Genomic DNA, 23,014 nt, shown 5'->3' with positions numbered 1-23,014 from the left:
CATTTTTAGGCTCTCTTTTAAAAAGTGATTTTCCACTGAATTTAGCAGACTTTTGGACTTATGGCGCATCCTTGGACTCCTGAGAGCCCCCAGAGCAAGGCAGAGCACTTTATTTTGCTCATTTGGGGGGCACTTTTGGGTTTGTTTTTTTAGTCTGTAAACCTAACCCCTGTGATCCCATATACTCAATGCCTCATTATCCGCGGTTTCGTTACCCGCAGTAATCTGCGGAAACAGAACCCCCACAGATAATGAGGTCTTCATGTATAGACATAAATTTTTGGGAATGCTAAAAAGACATCAAACACTTAAAACTATATACATTATCTGTGGTGAAGAAAATATGCCAACACTTTGAACCCTCTTTTTAGGAGTTTAAAATGTCCTGTACCACAGCCATTTTGCAATAGATTTGCACCAAATTTGGAGGAGTTGTGTCTGTTGCCACTTGGTTGATGTGTGCCAGATTCCAGGTGGATTGGGTAGATACTTCTGACTTTATAAGCAATTGCAGTGAACTGCCCCTCCTCTCCCCTAAAGAGTGAACCGGAAGTGAACTCTGTCGTGACCTCCAGGGCTCAGCCAATCAGGATACCAGGTGGTTGGAACCTAGACAGGAGTTGGGAGGAAGAGAAGGGTTTCTTTGTTAGAAAGAAGCTGGGCTGAAGGTGCAGCCATATGTGTGGCCAGGGAAATGGCTGCAAAAGGACTGCAGTTCTTGGAAGACAGGACTGCAGGGGCTTGAATTCTCCATCCAGGGGTTGGTGAGCTTCAAGGAAAAGGAAGCCAGGGTTTTTGGCTTCTGGAAGTTTAGTCTAGGGAAAGTTTGTTTAGTCAGATTTAGCATTTCCTCTCGTGTGCTCTGTATATCCCTGAACCTGTTCTGCTGATAATCGGGTTGTGGTGGCAGCATAGGTCCTACCAATATTACAGGAAGGTTTTGGGAGAAGCCTTTGCCAGAAACCTCAGAGGGGATGATTCAGCATTTTTCTTCCCCTCACGTGGGCTTCCTCTGAGACAAATGCTTGGTTGTCTGCTACAGCAATAGAATGTTCAGAGCTTATAATCATGGCACATACATTGCTCATGTGGGGTCCTTTTATCACTTTAGTGTAGCCTTATTAACCAAATTAGATTGCATAAAATGGTCAGATGACCGAATATATTTTTTATGGACAAAGGTGCCTTTATCTATCTAGATATCTAGCTATTTCTAGCTATCTATTCATAGCCACACTATGAATACACTGTTTCTTCCAGGCTGATTCCTGTGATTTCTCATTCATATTAAGATCATCAGAGGAGGTAAAGTTGTGGTTGCCTCCTGCTCACTTGGTGGTGAACCCAAACCGGGCCTTCTCTACGGTTGCCCCATGGCTCTGGAACACCCCCCCCAAATGAAATCAGAATCTCCCCATCTCTGATTGATTTTAAACGGCTTTTGAAAATATACCTTTTTATCAGGCTTTTAGTTTATAATGTTCTACAGTTTTAAAGTTTTGTTTCTGAGAATGTTTTTTTTAAGATGATTTTTTGGTTTTAGTTGTTCACAGGTACTTTCAATGACCTATGGAACAATACTTTGATGGGCATACTTTGATTGTTGTCACATATGTCCCAATTTTCCTAAGATTTTTAACCTGTTTTTCATTCTGTTATTGGTTTTATATATTAAAAGTGGTTTAGTGAGTCATCTTGGTTCCTATGGCTATATTTCACCCTTTCGTAGCTGGCAGTGGGGGAGCCTCACATTTGAGTTTGCCAGTCTATCACAACCTAGATACTTTTTAAAGCTATCTTTCTATTCTGTCTGATATTCAGTGTAACTTGAAAACTTGCCTACACTAGCATATGTTGGTCCAAAAAAAGGTGTCACCTTACATTATTTTTTATTTAGAATCTCCAAGAACATAAAGAGAATGCTGATGGATCAAAATAAAGGTCTGTCTGGGGGAATATCTCAAGATATTCAGTGACCAAACAGAAGCCTCTAGGAAGCCCAGAAATGAGGCATGTAGGCAGATAGCCTGCTCTCACTGTGGTTTCCTATAAACTGATATTCAGAGGTGTACTGCCTCTGAACTTGGAGGTAGCATATAGCCATAATGACTAGTAGCCATTGATCAGCTCGACCTCCATATTTCTGTTTCTCTTCTCCATGAAGCACACTGAATGCCAACTGAGAACTAATGATGTGTTCAGACTGATCTGGAGGCCATTCTGCAGGCCTCCGGACCAGTCTGGCCTTGGGGCAGTTTGGCGGTTCAGTTGCTGGGGTGGGGGTCCCTTTAAGGGCAGGGAGAGGGTGTACCTATCCCTCCCTCCGCTTGTCCCCTGCCGGTACGTGTCCGTTTAGCGAGCATTTGGGGTGGCAGGATACCTCCCTGCCGCCCCTTCCCCCTCTGGCAGCAAAAGGCTTCAGGAAGCCTTTTGCGCGTGCATACGTCACGCACACACGTCACATCTCTGCAACGTGCACACGACGTGCACATGCTCAAAAGGCTTCCTGAAGCCTTTTGCTGCCAGAGGGGGAAGGGGCGGCAGGGAGGTATCCTGCCGCCCCAAATGCTTACTAAACGGACGTGCACAAGCGGAGGGAGGGGTAGGTATACCCTCCCCTCACCCTTAAAGGGACCCCCACCCCAGTGCCAGACCGCAGCTCCACGGTTCTGTGCACATCCCTACTGAGAACCAGATGGGTTATCAGAAACTCAGAGATGTAGACACATGTAGTTATTTTGTTTTTACCCAAGAAAACAAGTGGATTGTGTCAAATTCTTTTCCTTTCTGCACTGTAGGAATCGCAACAAGATCCATAACATCGAAGCCAGCCAGCTGGAGCCCTATGTTGCCCTGGAAACGTTGGACCTGAGCTCAAATAACATCACGGAAATCCGAAGTGGCTGTTTCCCAGTGGGCCTTCATATAAAGGATCTGTATGTTTGTTTCTAAATTTTTTAATGATATTCCTTTATGCACCAAAGAGGAGCATAATGAGCATCTCTTGATATATATATTATGTATTTTTAAAGGCTTGCAAATATTTTACAGTTATATTATGGAGTGACTCCATAAGTCAGTGGAGGCTTGCTGTTTTGTTTGTATGTATGCACATGCATGTTATCTCAAGTACCCTCTTGGTCAAGTGATCACATTACATATGAGAGTGGCTGAAAGAACACCTTGCTATAGCTTCCCCCTGCCTCTTTCTGACTCTTGGTAGTGGACAATTGATGGGTCAAGAAGTAATAACCTGTCTTTGAACTGCTTTGCTCTCCCATGCCTGCTTGCAGTAGCAAATAGGACAGGTTTGCAATGAGGGCGGATAGCATGGAACACAGCAACTCCCTTGTATAGCTAACATAGAGTTTCAGAAGAAGTAGAATTGGGTGTGGTTATTTGTGTCGGATTTTTAATCAGAATATTTTCCCCACTCTTTACTGCATAGTACATGATGATAATCCTAATGTTTCACCATTGCTGCCCACCCCGCTGCCAAATCTTAGCCAATTAAAAACATGAGGATTATAGCCTAATCCCATCTAAATTTATGTGGAAGTCAGGATTTACTTGCAGGCAAGTGTGCATAGGATTGCAGCCTTTGTCAAATAAATCTTTGAGAAGTTTCATATGACATTATCATAACTTTTGGGATGTGGCTATTTATTTGTTAAGTTTTTATCCCTCCCACAAACATTTATGGTAGCTCAGGGCTATATGCATGGTGGTTGCTCCCTCCCCAGTTTTACACTCACAACAACTGTGTGAGGTAGATCTAGGCTAGAGAAAGTGACTGACCCAAGATCACCCAGCATCCTCTTCTGGACTGAACTGGGATCTCTGCCAAGGAAGGGATCCAGTTGCATGACACCAATCTTGAACAGCACTGGGGGCCAGGAACCTGAAGCTATGTTAGTACTGAGTGGAATTTTGGAGACATGTCCCGCAGCTTATCAGAGCAGAGTGCTGGGTTTAAGGCTGCTGCCCAGGCAGAGTGACTTAGCTCCACCCCTTCCCTAGGGAAGAGTCTGTCTTTTAAAGGGACCTTGTCCAGTTTTGTAAGCACTGGCTAGCAATGCTTGGGAGGCCTTTGCCAATATTGGTAGGTCCTCAGGGGACTCCTCTAAGTTGGAGGACAAAGGCAGGGCAGTGTCCTTAGATTTTGGTGGAGGTGCTTGCTTGGATTCCCCTGGTGTGGAGTCTCAGTGGCATGAGTTCACTTAGGCTCTTAGTTGCAGGTTCTTCCCTACATTGTCTCATTCTCTACATTGTCTCCCAGTGACAATGTAGCTATGACACCCTGTGAGGCTAAAGGGCAGGGACTTGCCCAAGATGACCCAGTGAGCTTCATGTCTGAGTGAAGATTTAAAGCGCGGTCTTCCTGATCTTAGTTCAGTACACTAACCACTGTATTAGACTGCTCTTAGTGAGCCAATGTAGAACTCGCGTTTGAACACAGTTCTCCTAGGTTCAGTTAAAGCACTTGCTTTACTAGGCCACATTGTTATGTTCTGGGTGGGTGTGGGTGGGTTTCTGTACTCTATAGGTCTGACAGGGAATGCATAGTCTATTGATTCTTCTGGGAAACTCAAGGTGCTGAGGTATGTCAGGGGATCTCTTCTCATCAGCTGTCTAAATTGTGCTAATGGAAAAACTGACCTCATTTGTCTGAGGGAAAAACAGCAACTTTTGAATGTGATGTGTCTAATGTCACCAGCCACTCTGATAAAGCACGAGCAACAGAGACCTCTGACATAGCCATTTAAATGTTCTGTGTTGAATTATTGCAGCAACCTGGGGAGCAACAGAATCAGCACCCTGGAGATCAAGGCTTTTGATAGCCTGTCACGATCCCTACTAACGCTTCGCCTGAGTAAAAACAGGATCACCAACCTTCCTGTTAAGGCATTCAAGCTGACCAAGCTAACACAACTGTGAGTAGACATGTGCACTTTAATTATGGCTAACCAAACTTTATGGAGACAAACATTCCCTGAGGACATGCTCACCAAATTCAATCCTTCTTCACCCTGCATCTATAAAACACCGAATAAGCTATATTTTAATGACCCTATGGTGACACCTAATAAAACAAATTAGGGGTAGTTGTTTGTTTGTTTGTTTTTGGTGGTCCTGTACACTATTGACTTATCAGATCACTCTCTTAACAGGACTGCAAAAAAAAAAAAAAAGGTTTTAATATTAATTAGCATCTGAGTTATCAAGAACACTTAGTGTAGTGTTTTGTTTTTGTTTCACCTCTCTCAAGCCAGCTGGGGTATTTTATTTTATTTTTGTTCTTTCCCCACTTTGTTTCATAAGAGGGCAGTGAAAGTGAAGCAGGTCAGAGGGCTTTCTAGAACCATGTTTTCAGGACCACACATGCATCTTTATGTAGTTGTAAAACAACAATGAGGGAAGGCCGTTAAAGTGTGCAGTTGACATTTGGATGGACAAAAGAGTGCTTTTGATGAGTTAGCACACACGTTGTTGTTTGTTCAGCCAGAGTATAGCGTGGGCTGCATTTGATCATAAATATACATCTGCATCTGTGAAGGTGCTTTTATGTGCAGAAAATTGACCTTTGACTTCCAACATTTGCCCAATGCTTCTTTAAAAGTTTGGAACTTGACTCAAAGGCTAGATCATGCAGTATTTGATATAAGATTTCAAGTAATACTATAAAGATAGATTTTTATGTGAAAAGAGGGCAAAGTAGTTTATGATATCCCTTTTAAAATTGAAATTAAGTTACAAGTAGAATTTTGGTGGACCCCTCCTCTCTTATGAAACTGGTTTTCCTTATTCCCTAGTGGACAAGTCACCTGTTCAGACTAAAATCTGTGCTACCTCTGCATGAAAGGTTTATGTTTCCTTTATCGCAATTCTGAATAGCGAGGCTTTATAAGGTAGAGTTTCAAAAGCACATAAAGGATTTTGGAGCTTAGTTCTTATTGGGCATTTATGGCATTTCTTTAAATACCTTTATCATATTGGTAAACCTGTAATCCTATATAGGTAGATTTTTTTAATAATAATAATAATAATAATAATAATCCACTACATGGTCAATATTTGCACCACTGCATGGTCAATATTTGCACAATATAAGTGGAAAATCAGACATCACCAAGACCTGGCAATGGCTTAAGAATGGCAACTTGAAGAAAGAAACAGAGGGTTTAATACTGGCTACACAAGAACATGCACTAAGAACAAATGCAATAAGAGCAAAAGTTGAAAAATCAACAACAAACAGGCAAGTGCCGCCTTTGTAAAGAAGCAGATGAAACAGTGGACCACCTAATCAGCTGTTGCGAAAAGATCGCACAGACTGTCTACAAACAAAGGCATGACAAGGTAGCAGGGATGATACACTGGAACATCTGCAAAAAAATAAAAGCTACCTGTAGCCAAAAATTGGTGGGACCATAAAATTGAAAAAGTTGTAGAAAATGAAGATACAAAAATATTATGGGACTTCTGACTACAAACAGACAAACATCTGCCACACAATACACCAGATATAACTGTAGTTGAGAAGAAAGTAAAACAAGTTAAAATAATCGACATAGCAATACCAGGGGATAGCAGAATAGAAGAAAAAGAAATAGAAAAAAATCACCAAATACAAAGATCTACAAATTGAAATTGAAAGGCTGTGGCAGAAAAAGACCAAAATAATCCCAGTGGTAATTGGTGCCCTGGGTGCAGTTCCAAAAGACCTTGAAGAGCACCTCAACACCATAGGGGCCACAGAAATCACCATCAGCCAATTAGAAAAAGCAGCTTTACTGGGAACAGCCTATATTCTGCGATGATATCTATAATAAGAACAGCAACAATATTGATGATAAAATTCAGCCATCCCAGGTCCTTGGGAAGGACTCGATGTCTGGATAAAACAAACCAGTCAATAACACCTGTTTGACTGTGTAAACAAGAAATGATAGTAATAATATAAAAAAACACAACTTTGTTAGCCACTCCATAACAAATTGTTCTCTGGGCAAACTAAATTATGAATTAATCCCAGAGAAAGTTATTTTTTCAGCTGTCTGGATACTATCTTGCCTTCTGGTTCTTTAGATCTAACCCTGTAGTTTAGATCCAAAGTGTAGTCTCCCTCTTGTCTCCTGTTCTTCGGATTTTCCATGTTAAGAGTAACACAAGTTTGGGTAGTTTATTTCCCTCATCATGTACAAAGAAATGACTGTTGTTGTTTTCAAGTTGTGACTTTTAAATATCTTCCTACTTGAAACATGAGATGGAACTAAGAAGTTGACTTTCAAATACAGCTAATGTAATTGAAAGCCTCATATTGGCTTAATGTTTTTTCTCTTGATGGCAGGGGCACAGTTCAGATGTAATGGGTAACAGTTCGGCCCAGATTGTTTTCCCAAATTGTGGTTTGAAGTAAACCATGGTTCCCTGAGTTGGTGCATAATGTGGATCCGTGTTTTGCTTCAAACGGAAAGGAAACGCTTTTCCTCTTCTCCTCTTGCAAGCAGAAAGGGAAGAGAGGGGAGGTGGGAAGTGCATGAGCTTGCTGCTCCCCCGGGCTGTTCTTGTATCAGGAAACCATGGTTCCCCATTATATATGTACTACAGGGGCACACTTAGATAATTTTGGCACCTGCACTTGAAGGGCTTTGGAGGCCCACCCCCCACTGTGAGGCCCCCCTTACAATTTTTTAAAATAAAATTTCTGTCCTGGGGGGTCGTGCCGCTTGCCATTTCTGCCCCGCTGCTGCCCTGCTGTGCCACTCCTTTCCATTTTTGCCGCTGCTATGTGCGCGGCCAGGGGGGTGGGAGGTGAGCCAAGTAGGCCTTGGCCGGCAGGCACAACAGGTGGTAGGCCTGTCCGTCTTGGCTGTGAGCACGCATGCACAGTGGGAATATGAGTGTTGCAAGCCCTGTGGCATCAAGGGCTTGCGACTCTCATACTCCCACTGTGCAGGCGCACTTGCAGCCCAGAAGGATGGGCCCACCAGCCGCTGTGCCCGCTACCACCACGGGGGAGGCTGTGGCCTGCTCAGCTCACCCACCCACCCCGGCCACGCACATGGTGGCAGCAAAAATGGAAAGGAGCGGGGCAGCGGCGGGTGTGGGGTGGCAGGAGGCCCCAGAGGACATTTGGAGTCCTCCACAGACTCAGGAGGCTGCTAGCCAGGGCCCAGAGGTCCAGGAGTAAGAACGCCTCTGTATCTGTAAAGGGTGCCATCGAGTTGGTGTCAACTCCTGGTGACCACAGAGTCCTTTGGTTTTCATTGGTGGAATGCAGGAGGGGTTTACCATTGCCATCTCCCGCGCAGTATGAGATGATGCCTTTCAGCATCTTCCTATATTGCTGATGCCCAATATAGGTGCTTCCCATAGTCTGGGAAACATACCAGCGCGGATTCGAACCAGCAACCACTTGCTTGCTAGTCAAGACATTTCCCCGCTGCACCGTTAGGTCAATAAATAAATCCCTCACTCATGCTGAAAGTCTCTACAAGGACAGAAGAGGTAAAGCAATGTTGACCCTGTTTTTGCCCAAGTAGTAATTATATTCAGGCTTTGGAGATATGCAAAACTCTTAAGCCAGCAGAACCCCACTTTGTAATTTAAAACCTTGCATGCCTCTAAACTGGTAGGACGTCATACTGGTAACATACTGCCTGATCTACCCCTTGCTTGCTAAAACCATAGTAGTTATAACTGTCTGTGCTATATTTAAGGAAAGTGCAATCACTTAAAACAAAATAGATGAATGCCCTCAAAGAGATTGGGGTTTAACATTCTGCTGCAATGTTGGTCATTTTAGGGAGCTAAACCGGAATCGTATTCGCCTCATTGAAGGCCTGACCTTTCAAGGGCTGGACAGCTTAGAAGTTCTGAAGCTGCAGCGGAACAACATAAGCAAATTGACTGATGGAGCCTTTTGGGGTCTGGCCAACATGCAAGTCCTGTAAGTGAAATGGTTAATGCTATCCTGTATATTGATTGGTTATATCTAGTCTTCCAGCAGTTGACTGCTCTTATGCATATGCTGCATATATACCTGGTATATATCCAAGATGTCATAAATGCAGTATAAAACTATGCGAAGATACAGCTTTAAGTACTTACAGTAGCTGTGCCAAAGAGATGATGAGATTTTTTAAATTTATTACATTTTTGTACCGCCCCATTCAACGGTTCTGGGCAATGCAATCAAGATAGAAACAATCAAGATGGTTTTAATACAATATAAAACTATGCAAAGATATAGCTTTAAGCACATGGAATTAGTGCTCTGTGTGTCTATCATTCTTTTTTGGCACAGTTATGTGCTTAAAGCTATATCTTTGTAAAGTCTTATGTGGTATTAAATACATCTTGTTGTTAGTCATATTAGCACATTAAGTTTTGCAGCAGTTTTTTGGTTTGGGTTTTTAAAGAATCCCTTCTTTTCTTACACCTCTTTACAGATTTCACCTCTACAGCCGCATTATACTGGCATAGTCACTCAGTGTATTTAAGATGAGTGTTTTCAGTGTTTTGCCATTCTAAGCCCTGAATATTCTATTGCTTTATTGGTGCAAATTTGTAGCAAAATGGGTGAGATACAGCAGTTTAAGTATTTAATTATTAAAAAGAGGGGCCAAAGTGTTGTGATGTTTTTTTCACCACTGATAATGTATATTTTTAAATGTTTAATGTCTTTTTAGCATTGCTCAAAAATTCAGGTCCATCCTGGACTGGTGCCTTTTTGCTGGTTTGAAAAACATCAATCTGGTGATTTTTGAGTAATTTTCCTTTGAAATCCCCATAATAACAGGGAAAATAACTAAGGGAAGGTTTGCTTAATGCATAACTGCGTCTGCCCACTTGGAATTCTGAAGCCACACTTGGGAGGGCTAAGTCCTGGCAAATTCTAGCGAGTGACTTCCTGATTCTGAACATAGGTGCCTGATAACCATAATTTATAATAGGGATGTGCACGAATTGAGATTCAAGCAAAGATTCAAAACCGAGCTGATTCATGGGGCCGCTGAAACGATTCAACTGGTGGAAGGCGGCACCTGGCAGGAGTGGGGTGGTGGTGAGTGGCACCTTTAAGCGTGAGGGCAGCAGGTCTTTACCTGTTCCTCTTCTGCTCCATGCAGCTTCCTGCTGTGGTGGCGCACCCCCCAGTAGTCTACGCGCACCAGCAGTGCTCACCACAGTAGCCCTTGTACGGCGGTGATGCAGTGATGGCACACACATGCAGAGGACATGTGGATATGGAAACTTCACTTGGCTATACTTAGGAATGAAGCCTCCACATTTACAGGCAGTTTGACTCTTGTGTAGAACTTCCATGTGCAAGAGCAGTCTAAACCAGAATGACAGTTTTTTGGTCCTGGGTGGGAAAAGTTTCTGGGATTTCCTTGCTGTACTTCTTTGGGGTTTTCTGGAAGCATCTAGCGGACCACTTTAAAAAAAAGTATGCTGGGCTGGAGTAAAAGATAAAGATAAAGTGTGCTGCCGAGTCGGTGTCGACTCCTGGTGCCCACAGAGCCCTGTGGTTGTCCTTGGTAGAATACAGGAGGGGTTTATCATTGCCTCCTCCTGCATAGGATGAGATGATGTCTTTCAGCATCTTTCTTATATTACTGCCGCCCAATATAGGTGTTTCCCATAGTATGGGAAACATACCAGCGGGTACAGATGCCTTTTCCAGCAGCATTTTGTTAACTGAGCCTGTAGTTCTATACGCAGAAGGATATAAACTCCAATAAACCCAATGGGACCTGTTTCCAAATAATGAGGGAACAGTTAAAAAAAATCCCTCAATAATGATGTGTGTGGTGGTGGTGAATAATAGAAACGGCCTTTTAAATATGTGGGTGAGAAAAAAAGCCATTCCCTCTGAATGACTATTCTGATGTAGACTGCTCTTGATCATGGAAGTTCAGCATCAGAGCCAAATTGCTTGTGAATATGGAAGCCTCACTTGATCATACTGAAGAAATGAAGCCTCCACAGGCAGTTTTGCTCTCATGTAGAACCTTCATTTTCAAGGGCGGTCTATACCAGAATAGTCATTTGTTGGCACTGGGTGGGAATGGATGCAATTATTTATGCACACTTAGAAGGGAGTGAGGTCCATTAAACCCAGTGGGTCTTGCTTCAAAAAGAAGGAATAGTTAAGCAGTCCTTGAAAAATGATGTTGGGAGGGAAATAATGGAAAGATCTTTTTAAAAAATGTGGGTGGGAAACATGTAAAAATTATGTAATATAACTCCACAACCACTACCATCACCCTACCCAGTGCACTATCTGTTCTCATAGAATCTGGCTTTACCCACAGCATGCCACAGGATATAGACTTTGTTTGCTAATATGTTTGTAGTCAGAGAAGCCACCTGAATTTGCTTTCATAAGACACGGCATGGTGTGGTTTTTGTTTTAAAATAAGTGTGATCTTGTGCATATCCTAAACTTGGTTGTCCCTCTAGGCATCTGGAGCACAACATCCTCACAGAGGTGAACAGCGGCTCTCTCTATGGACTTGCATCTCTCCAGCAATTCCATCTCAGTAACAACTTGATATCCCGCATCAAGCCTGGCGGATGGAACTTCTGCCAGAAGCTGAATGAACTGTAAGTTAGCTGCTTTAGGAGTCAACAGCTGGCAATGAAAGTAGATATTAATGTCCAGAAGTAATATATCCTCTGTAATAAAATGGAAAGAAAATATGGGTGTGAGGGAGCAGGCAGCCTTAACATTGGAGGAAAAGGCTTAGTCTTGTTTTGATGGCCAGCAGCAAAGGGGTTCCAAGCCTCACTGCTACCCACCACCAGATTTGCAAGCTCTAGCCTTTGTCTCCGGCATGCAGCTAGAGGGAGGGCAGGAATCTTCTCCATGGCTGCACTGTGTGGGAATGAATTGTGTCCTCTCCCCAGTTTCCTTTAGCATTCTTGCCAGAGAGCAATAGGACACTCCCTATGGCAACCATGGCAAGAACTTCCTGACCCTGATTCTTGCACACCATCTTTATCCTAGTGCTGTTCTTGACACCTGAACAGCGAAGAGCCTTCTCACTCCCCTGAGGCTGTGCGCTGCTCCCTCCTCTTCCTTCCTCTGCTTGTGTCCTGGGAGAATTATGGTTTGCTAAACCACAGCTCTATCGCTTGTCTGAAACAGAAACTATTGTTTAACAGGCGCTTACAAACCATAATTATAACAGGTAGGGATGTGCACGAAACAGATTTGGCGTTCTGCTTCAAGCTCAAAACGAAATGCAAAAAAACATTCCATTGGAAACAGTGGTTGAACCGTTGTTCCGACAGGACAAACTCAAAATGTTTCGAGTGTTTCGGCCGTAGGAATCAATGGGGAAACCTGAAAAACCCCATTGTTCTCCATGGGTAGCTCCTGGAGACACCAAAGTGGGTTGGGTAGTAGGGCATGATGGGTGCTACCTACCAATCAGCCCACAAAAGAAATGGGCAAGCGGGTGATTTAAAACACATTTTTAACCTTTCCCCAAAATCCTCATAGGATCCTATGGGGTTTGGGGGAAAAGGTTAAAAATGGCCTGGCTGCCCATTTCTTCTGTGGGTTGGGTAGTACCCATCATGTCCTACCATACAGCCCACAACACTTGGTGTCCCTAGGAGCTACCTATGGGGAACAATGGGATGTTTTGAGTTTCCCAATGTACCCTATGGCCGGAACAAGCTGCACTCACAGAGTGCACTGCACAGAAGTTTTGCTTAGCAATTTGCAATGCATTTTGCAACTCTGCCTTTGAAAGCACTGCAGAAGCACACGGTAAAAGGGAATCGGTCCCTCCCAAGACAGAACATGCATTTCAGATATAGGCCAAAAAAGAATAACTGACTCAGAAACCATTGCCAGCCACAATGTGCTGCAGTAACATCATTGGCACAAGTTGCTCTCTTGCACACAATTATGGCTCCTTACGTTACTTCCTAGCACTGCCACAGCAGCACCCTTACTTAGCAAACATAGCCATGAGCTCAACTAAAGCAACTTTAGCCACATTTTTTGACTGAGTACAATTTGCTATACAGATTGAAGAGCAGACCAGAGCAGTGAGTGAAGCACAAGTTAGTCTCAAGGCTAGACCTGGAATTCATGACAGCAATCACAAAGAAATCTCTCACTCTCACTCACACTCTCTTTCTCACAAACCCCACCCCCTGCCACTGTCCATTTCTCACCACAACCCTATCTCACAAACAAAACAAAACAAAATCACAACTCAAGGAAAGAAGGAAGGCACCCAAGTTCTGCTTTTGTCAACCTGAGATCCAGCAAAACCAGATAGTTATAGCAGCAATAGCACTGCATGTTATACTCAGAACAGAAAAAAGAAAACCACAAAATCAAATCGTCATTCCTCCTCTTCTGTCCTGATGTATCTGCTTCATCAAGAGAGGCAAAGTATCAGGGCTTTCTCTGCCTCCCAGTCCCTTTGAATATATTTTGAAATTCCCTCCTTTTGTGTCCTGTTCGCCCCCCCCCCCCAGCCAGTGGGGCACAGTTGCCCATGACAACGCTTGATTTGTAGGATAAGCCAACCAAGAAGCAAGGAGATCGCAAGCCACTTGGAAGCCAGTGCCAGAAAACCAATCAGCAAGGGGAAAACCGGCCTTTAATAGAAATGGGCTTGTTTTGTTCCAAGCTCAAAACAGGTCCTTTATTTAAAGGGTGTCCTGTATCGAACTTGAAACATTCTAAACGGCCAGTTTTGAGTCAAAATGTTTCGCCAGCGAAGCATCCTGCACATCTCTAATACCAGGATGTGAAACCAAGGTTTGAAGTACTGGTTTAATCATGGCTTGTAAATGTTGGCAACATCTCAAGGTTCAGACAAGCCATAGAGCTCTTATTTCAGTGTTCTTCATTGCTGAGGCCACTGGTGGCCCATGGGGACCCCTCTGGTAGCCCCTGACCTTCTTCTGTCCCCTCCCCCCCACCAATTTGGCATGTGCCCTCCCCCACGCATCCTCTCTGCTGCCTTCTGCTGGGAAAAACAGGAAGGTGCCTGGTAGCACCTTCAGCGTGCAACCTCCCCGCTTGCCGCTGGGGTGTGTGCTGCTGGCAGGGCCATTGGGCCAGGCACAGGTCCATGGCAGATGGCGTGGGGGGTGGACTGTAGGGGGGCACGGGCTGGCGGCCCCCACTGCAAAGTGACTGAAGACGGCTGGCTTATTTAATAAACCATATTGTCCTTATCAGAGCTCAAGAGGTAAGGGAAAGGGAAGTATGTAGGCTCAGGAGGTTTAGAAGCCATGCTCCCAATCACAACAAACATAGTTTGTTGATTGTGTGACCCAGCCCCTAGAGAAGCACAGCGCATGTGTTATAGGTAACACCATAATAAAAGAGTGGAAAGTTTAGCATTTGAACAAACATAACGTGTGTTGGTAGATTCTGAAAGAAAAATGAACTGTTTGCTTTACAAACAGGCTGTAGGTGAATATATTGAAGGATAAGGGAAGAATAGTACTACAGAGTGTGTGAGTATGTGCATCTTTCCAGTTGGCTGAAACCGTAATGATGGATACTTGAGGTTTGCTCTTGGCTATCTGTAAATGACGTCAGGGAAGAAACATGCCTCTACCAGTTCTGACAGAAACCCCCATGCAGAATATCAAAGGGAACATTTTTTTGTTCAAGTCAAGTTTAGCATTACCTGCCAGTATTGGATTTCTCAATTTCTACCCTTCCCCCTTTTCCCCTTTGAAAAATTCTTTCATCGCAGGTGAGGAAATAATTTTGACTGGCTGCCATTTCTTCATAATTCAACACTACAGATTCTTTAGGAACGCATGTATGTTGTCCTATGCCTTTTTGAAATCCATTAATCTCTTCTGAATTTCTTCCCGTGCTCTTAGTTGCACCACCACCTCCTTTGCTCACACTTCCAAAGACAGACAGCTTATTTGCCGAGGAAATGACACTCCTAGCACTTAAAAGTATGTTCTGTTTTGACTTAGGCTTTGGCTCGTGCTGTTAACTTTCATGTGCACCCTAGACATGGTTTTTTATGGTGAGCGTCAAGAGCCAGCCAGATCTAAGAGAGAAAAGTGCAGGTCTAGAAGTGGACAAAATTATATTGTTTCTTCTATTACACTATGTAATATCCTCATAAAATATGTGAAAAAAATGTGTCTCATGTTTTGCCTGAGGAGATGTTGCTCAAAGGCTCCCAGAATGCAAAACAGCCTCCTTAAGCAAGGTACAGACAGTTGCTAGGGAAGCACAACCTTTTACTTGACACTCTTGTTGTCAGCTGGCACAATGCCAGCATCCACTCACAAATTCGCACAGTGCTGGAGACAGTGTGCCCCAGTCCTTTGGTTGCTTGGCAATGCTCTGGGTTTCTGAGGCAAACCTTTTGAGAGGAGGCAGTCTCCTGATAATTCCATTGGTTGTATGTACTGAAGCCTGAATTGTGTTTTTTCTTGACTTAGGGAGGCTCACTGGGCTAGTGTGAACAATACTCACCAGCTATTGTGTAAGGAGGATAGGCCACCTCTAAATACCAGTTGCAGGGGAGCAGCACTAGGAGAGGGGGCATGCCCCTGCCCTTACCTCTTGCCGGTGGGCTTCTCAGAGGCATCTGGTGGGCCACTGTGTGAAACAGGATACTGGACTAGATGGGCCTTGGGCCTGATCCAGCAGGGCTGTTCTGAGGAGGAGGAGGAGGAGGAGGAGGAGGAATTTGTACATGCATATTTCCCTCACACTGGTTCATTGTTCTGTAATTTCTAAATTACAGAACAATGTACATTGAATAAATTACATTGTGGATTTCTAAACCACCTGATATAAAACATCTCCAGGTGGTTTACATAAAAAAACAACCCATTAAAACCATTACAAAGAACTTTAACGTAAGTTAAAAACAATTAACAATTGGGGGTGTGTGTCCAAAGTGTCCCCCAACATACCATTTAAATACTGCTTTAAAGGGGTGGTTTGAATATCTCCCTGCTCCTGGTCACAGAATGGGGTACCAGATGTGGGGGAGATATGTGTGCACATGCACCTCATGGCATGCTGGCTGGGTGTATCATCCAAACAGGACAACTGTTGTACAGCCTTGGACCCTGGGACCAGTATTCCCTCTAACAGGGATTCCCAGATGTTGCTGACTACAACTCCCATAATCCCCAGTCAAAGGCTGCTGCAGCTGGGGATGCTGGGAGTTGTAGTGAATAACATCTGGGAATCTCTGTTAGATGGAACACTGCTTGGGACTAGTTTGATAGTATTATTTATTATTTATTTGTTTGTTTGTTTGCTTGTTTGATTTCTATACTGCCCTTCCAAAAATGGCTCAGGGCGGTTTACACAGAGAAATAATAAATAAGTAAGTAAGTAAGATGGATCCCTCTCCCCAAAGGGCTCACAATCTAAAAAGAAACATAAGAGACACCAGCAACAGAGGTACTGTGCTAGGTGTGGATAGGGCCAGTTACTCTCCCCCTGCTAAATAAAGAGAATCACCACATTAAAAGGTGCCTCAAGTTAGCAGGAGTGTAGTAGTAGCTGAAGCTCTAAAGCTAAGTAGGCTTGGGCCTTGCCAGTCTGGAAACCTTCTGGAAACCCCACGTATAACACTTGAGCTTCCTGGCGAAACTGTGTTAATATAATTGCTAGGTAGCATAGCCTTTGTCTCAGACCCACTCATTGCTGCATTCAGATGTAACTCCAAACCATGGCTTGTCCAGCCATGCTTACACATTATAATTGGTGAATAGGTGACAAACTAGGATGAACCATGTTTTGAATCTGGCGTTCTGTTGTATCAGAATTCACAAACCACAGTTAGGCCTTTGCTGCACCTCAAGAGGCTGTTGTGCAGTGCAGACAGGTGTTGCTTAATCTCAGGAGGCTCCTGCATCATGAAGATGAGAGAAAACTTTAAAAAGTATGATTCTGAGTGCTAAGCAGATAGAAAAAGAAAGCCGACAAGCAGCTCTAAACTATAGTTTGCCCATTGTACATTTGGAAACTCAAACCATGGTGTGGGTTTTTAACTTTTCTAAGCACCAACTTTGGCATGGTTTCTGAACTGACAGACTCTTTATCAGCTTTAGGGACGTTTGACAGATTTTTTTCACAGTGAAGATGTTGTGGGCATTTTCTGCATATTCATTCTAGTCAGGACAAAGCTTCTGAGAAGCCATGTCGAACTACTGGAGACAGATACAAGAAAACTTTAGGAAACTGCCATCTTTGATATTTTTTCTTTCTGTTCTCAGGTCCTTGTCGTTTAACAACCTAACCAGACTGGATGAGGGGAGTTTAGCAGACTTGGGAGGGCTACAGATACTACACCTCAACCACAACTCCATCAGCCACATTGCAGAGGGAGCGTTCAAGGGACTCAAGAGCTTGCGTATTCTGTATGTGTTTCAGACTTTGATTTTCTGACTGCCCAGATGGCCCCCTGGATCAATCAAAAGTGACCGTTTCCAGTTTTTGCACATCTTTACCTATTAAGACACAAAATGTAACATAAAAACCAGATTTGCCATTGAGCTGATGTGCAATTTGCATAGTCTGTGAGGTGACATTTCTCTATTACACAATATTTTGTGACACTTTCCAACCTAGGAAGTGGGTGTGTTTTTGTTTTTGTTTTTTTAAGGTTTCCCATGCTTGATAGAACTCTAGGTAGAACTGTACCTCTGTGCTCCATGGAGCTGTTCATCTTCAGTTAGGGTGTGTAAGAGCTAGCAATGCTTCTGGCTTCTTCTTTCCCACAATTTATCTTGGCTCTTAATGCCTTGAGATTATGCATGCACAATTATTAATCCTCTAGTGTCATGAAGTCCTTAGTGCCAGTTTTCCAGCATCCTGGCCAGCACTTAATGTGATCGTTGGGTTTGTGTGTATGTGTGTGTGTGTGTGTGTTTTAAACTACTAAATTAATTTTATTTAAGACAGATAAACAACACTCAATACTCTTTTTTTTTAAAAAAGTGTCCAAAGCCTTTCAAAAAACATTTTGGTTTAATTGAAAGGAAACAAGCACTTCCCTTCTTCGTTACCACTCTGTGTAGCTATTTATTCCTTTGTAGAGCAGAGGGAGGAAGTGCTTTATGTTTCTTAGCCTTTCCCAGAACCATTTTTGATCCCATGCATGTTTTCCAAAAGGTCCTTCTCCTAGGCAGCTGGCATAGAAAAGGACCAAAGACTTTCCCAAACCCCAAAGGGTATTTGGATTGCAGCTAATTCTGCTCTTCTTTTGTGTCCAGTGCCCAGAGAGAAGGGAGGGTGGGAGAGCAATTTCTAATTGAATCAAGAGGAAGGCCCATCGGGTCCTGCACCTGGTGAAAAAGAGCTGGGCATGCTTTAATTATGGCCTATTGTTGACGAGCCTTTGGTGGGTGTGAAACTGCTGAAATGCGAAGCTATTCAAATAGAGGTCAGGCCTGGGGACCTTGCAGCAGAATGATTAACAAGGCAGTATGCATTCAGGGCCAGCCAGCCAGAAAGAATAGGAAATTGGCAACAGGGGCTGGGAGAAAAGCAAAGTGAATGCAAAGAAAGCTGGACCAGAATGCTGAATCCCTGTACCTTTTTTGGGTGAAAGACTCTTTTTTTCCCCTTGGTATTAAAAGGCATTTGGGGTTCTTTTGGAAGAACATCATAGCAACAAGACATGCTCGTTTTCTCTCCTGTAATAGAAAATGTAATGCAGAGGCCAATTATTTAAAAGTGTGCTGCCCCTGATTGTCATCTGGGTATACATCATATGAGATGTGTGTTCCCACAGTGTCTTTTGCCCATCTCAGGTTTGGCATTACAAGGGGGTACCATTTCCCACTCCTCTGTATTTGCAAATGGGGAAAACAGAGAGGACCCTTGCTTATGGTACCACATGTGGAACTAGAGAAATGCAGTTCAGAGAAGTGAAGCTAAGCTGACTGTAGGCCTGACTTGGCAGCCTGTTGACATTAAAAAGCTGTGGCTACATCCTCTTTGCCTAGTTTGCACACAGATCTTTCCAGCAGCCACATTTACATCACCATGGTCAGCAACACCCTGAGGCCAGGAATGTTAAATGCCCCCTTCAGCAGCTAGATTACAAGGGGGCCCTAGGGCAAAGGCCTACACTGAACTCCTCCCCCCCACCTCCAATGGTGTACTGGGCCTGCCAGTGACATATCTGTGTCCCCTGGTATGTTCTTCCTCCAAACATTCTGGCAAATGAGGAGTCTGACTCTGCAGAAGCAGCAGCAGCAGATGGTGAAAAGGCTCCACCCATTCTCTCCCTTGGAGGGTGGGAAAAGAGGTGAAACTACTACCTCCATTGCCTACACACTCCTACTTGCCAAGGGGGATGGTGGAAAGGGAGGAGTTACCACTGCAGCTCTTGGGTGCTCCTCTTCCACAGGGGGATTTCTCCCCTTTGCTGAATGGGCATTCTTCCCAGAGGCTCCTGTGTCATCACAGGGTGTTCTGGTTGGAGGTCCATTTGCTGAGGGAGAAGACAGGAGGAGTCAGTGGCACCGCATGTTTCTCGCATTGTAGTTGCCTTCTCTCACCACCTTCCCATCTAAAACATGTTCCCATTTGTGGATAGGGGAGCCTTGGGAATCTACCCAAGGTGGGCCTTGTGAATCTACCCTGGGCCCTTGGGCCAGTGCTTAACTTGACTGACTGCTAATGCTACCTCTGAGCTCTAGAATAGTAGTTGTGGCTTTGATGTTCTTAATTTTTGTCTAATCTGCAATGTAAAACAAAACCAAACCCTTCCTTTGTTGCCTGGAAGGAGAATGAGAACAAGTGAAATATACTTCAGATGTAAAGAGGATCAGATAGATAAAGAATCACTTTGGAAATTTCCTATGAAAGAAAACAATATGGAAGAGGCCAGGTCTAGTCAGCAAGAGTTAATTGCCTCTGCTTCTCCTGCAAGAACTGGGCAGTTCTGGTAAAAGCTTTATGATGTAGGGACAAAAGAGGCGGCCTTTAGTAAACTTTTCCTAAAGGTTAGCCTTTGGCTCTTTTAACGTTGAGCTCACAAACTGGGAAATTGATTGGAAGCTTTCTTTTGTCTTCTGCTCTACAGGGATCTGGACCATAATGAGATTTCAGGCACAATAGAAGACACCAGTGGGGTCTTTACAGGCCTGGAAAACCTAAGCAAGCTGTGAGTGTCTAAGATGTTTTTGTTTCCTTTTTGTAAAGGTTTTATTTTGGGGTGCTTGTATTTTTTTGTATAGCCCCTTTTTCTTCCTCTTGCATTGCACTCAGCAGATCCAACTTTTAAGACTTGGGTGGAGGGAAGAGAAATCTATTGAAATCGTACTACATGAAGTTCCACACTTGTAATAAATGGAGTGCAAATATTTTTATTAGTAGCACATGCCTTTGTATTATGGAAGCAAACTCAGCAGCACTGTTTCAGAAGCCAAGTACCCTTTTGCTTAACGTGCAGTTCTTAAGGAGAAAAGAGAATGTTCCTTGTTCTAGAACTCTCAAATCATGAATCAGTTACAAAAGCAAGTCTCTCTTCATACCCTTATCAAATTGCTAGTTAACTGATATTCAGCATCACCACAAATGCCAATTAATATGAGAGAGACAAAAGAAATTTTATTTGTAGTGAACTGTGTTTATATGCAGACTTTACAAAATAAAATGCTGTCATTTGCTCTTTTTACACTGTAGCAGTACAAGTTTTTTTTAAATAGATACATATGCATTCATTTTTTAAAATTTTATTATTTTTTAATTACTGGTGGTTTTTCACTTAGCACATCTGTATAAACTTTCATTTAAAAGCTATCTAAATTAAATTCCATATGGCAAACATTACTTTTCATCAGGCAGGAACCTGTGTTTAAACTGTTAACAGCAAGCGTTTAAATGCATTAGCATAAGGGGGAGATGGGGAGCGGGTGGACACTTAAGAGGAAACCTTCAAATGAATTAATAATTACCCCAGCTCTTTGGAGATTGCTTTAAAAGCTGCCCCGCTTTTGATCTGTTGTGGATAAGCTTCTGAAAGGGTTTTGCAATGAGCACTGCAGTGCCTTGTTCAGCATATTGAAGGTGTAAAACTGGGAGAAAGGGGCAATCCAAGTCACTAGCCTTCTCTGAATTATAGATGAGTTTCTCTAGCATGGAGAAAGCTGGCCTAAATTAAAAGATCGCCTCCAAAGAGTGATCAGAGAACTGCTCTGGCATGAACTGCATGGCTGGTGTCACTGGGGAGCTGCTAATCTCTTACCCACCCCAACCCCTTAACTATTCAGACTATTTATTTATTTGAAATATTTATAGCCTTCATTTTGAGGCAGATAATAACATAAATGTATAAAATACAGTTCAGATAAAAACTTAAAAATATATGAAAGCACATTGAATTGAATATATGAAAGCACATTAAAATGGCTAAAATAAATAGGAGCTCCAGCTAAAGGTTTATAGAGTAGCAGAAGGCCCCTCTGCTACCTGCCGTTGAAATCGCCTTCAGAATAAAAGTTTAGCTTGGTGCCAACCGATAATGTCCCTAAGGAGCAGAGTTCAGCTTGGTGCCCTCACCATGATGAGTGTTCTGTTGTTCTGTGGTGAAGATGATGAGAGGAGCCTTGGCCTCTCTCTCCAACATGGAGCTGGGGATGGGGGTGGGATCATTCCCACCATTGTGCTGACCTTTGCCTTTCTCTTCCAATGGAGAGGGGTTGTCCATTCTGAAGCTGGATGGGTGCCATCCCAACAACAAAAGAAGCTTGCGCTTTCCCTTCCAGCTCTGGAGAGGGAGACTGAAGTTGTGCTGAATGTCCAAAGTCCCCTGAGTGTCTCACTCGCTCAGCCTCAACAATCTCCTGCTTCTGTCTTTAGCTCCAGTCTTGGAACTAGGAGGGGAGCAGAAGGTTGTTCCTGACTCTTCATGAAGTGGCAGTGCAGGATTGGGGGCTAAAGGTGCAATACTGTGCACACTTACTTGGGAATAACCCTCACTGAATACAGTGGGACTTACTTCTGAGTAAATGTATGTAGGGTTGTGCTGAAGGAGAGTGACAGGGCAACCACACATTTTGATTTGACAATCAATGCTATTGGCTGTCAGTGCTACCAGGAGGCTATTTTGTAGCTTGGACCTACCACTGAGAAGGCCCTGTCTATAGTGACCACTTGCCAGACCTTAGTGATGATCTTGGTAAACACGAAGGCTCACAGTGGAAGAGATTGTCTAGGACAGGCTTGCTCAATTTAGCCCCCCACCCAGCTGTTTTTGGACTACAACTCCCATGATCCCTAGCCATAGTGTCAAATAGCCAGGGATTATGGGGTGAGATAATCCTTCTGGCAGGTGTAAAGCTGACAAGAGTGGAAAGCAATGGCTTTCCAAAGAAGAGTAATGTGTATGGGACAGATACACCCCAAGCACATGGCATAGATGCAGCCCACTTTTTAAAATTATTAGATACATCAGTACATCTTAAGTCAATGTGTATGGGACAGGTGCAGTTTTTATTGTTTGATACATATAAACGTACAATCAATGCATCTTAAGTCACTGATTTTTACACTTCAAATATTGCTCATTATGACGACCTAATAAACACTTATCAATTAGCCATATATATTGTTATAATTCAAGCTAAGAGTAGTGGAGCTGCACAACACTCGGCTTCATACGTTCATTTTATTCCTGTTGCTGTAGTGCAGCAGTGGCTCCCAAACTGTAGCTTATCAATGCAAACACAATGCAAAGCCATGGTTAGCACTAATTGTGGTTTGCAAACCAACTTCACACCACAGTCTCAATCTTGATTTGTTGGGTCCAAACAAACTATGGCTTATGGAGCAGACATAATGCAAAACCGTTGTTTAGCTAAACAAACCAGGGAGCACTTGCTACTAGGGATGCACAAACCGGCTCAAAATAGAGCTAGTTTGCACTCGAAACATTTTGGTTTGAGGGCCCAACCTTGGACTGAACCAGATCCGAGATCAGAATGAACCTCTTGGGCCATTAGGCCCCAATTCGAGGGTGGG

The 23,014-nt window shown here is 43.4% G+C and overlaps 1 protein-coding gene across 1 annotated transcript in view; it reads left to right on the top strand.

Moving 5' to 3' along the window:
* LRIG1 (leucine rich repeats and immunoglobulin like domains 1) overlaps positions 1 to 23,014 on the top strand; it is a 178,585-nt gene that overhangs the window by 120,211 nt on the left and 35,360 nt on the right. Inside the window, exons 4-9 of the mRNA XM_053295529.1 lie at positions 2,799 to 2,936; positions 4,791 to 4,934; positions 8,810 to 8,953; positions 11,470 to 11,613; positions 17,257 to 17,400; positions 20,076 to 20,156. Coding sequence (XP_053151504.1) covers positions 2,799 to 2,936; positions 4,791 to 4,934; positions 8,810 to 8,953; positions 11,470 to 11,613; positions 17,257 to 17,400; positions 20,076 to 20,156 — 795 coding nt within the window. The remainder of the gene's footprint in view (positions 1 to 2,798; positions 2,937 to 4,790; positions 4,935 to 8,809; positions 8,954 to 11,469; positions 11,614 to 17,256; positions 17,401 to 20,075; positions 20,157 to 23,014) is intronic.

The sequence above is a fragment of the Hemicordylus capensis genome, chromosome 2 (genome assembly GCF_027244095.1).
Source record: "Hemicordylus capensis ecotype Gifberg chromosome 2, rHemCap1.1.pri, whole genome shotgun sequence".
NCBI lineage: Eukaryota > Metazoa > Chordata > Lepidosauria > Squamata > Cordylidae > Hemicordylus > Hemicordylus capensis.
This window is presented reverse-complemented; position numbering and strand designations above follow the sequence as displayed.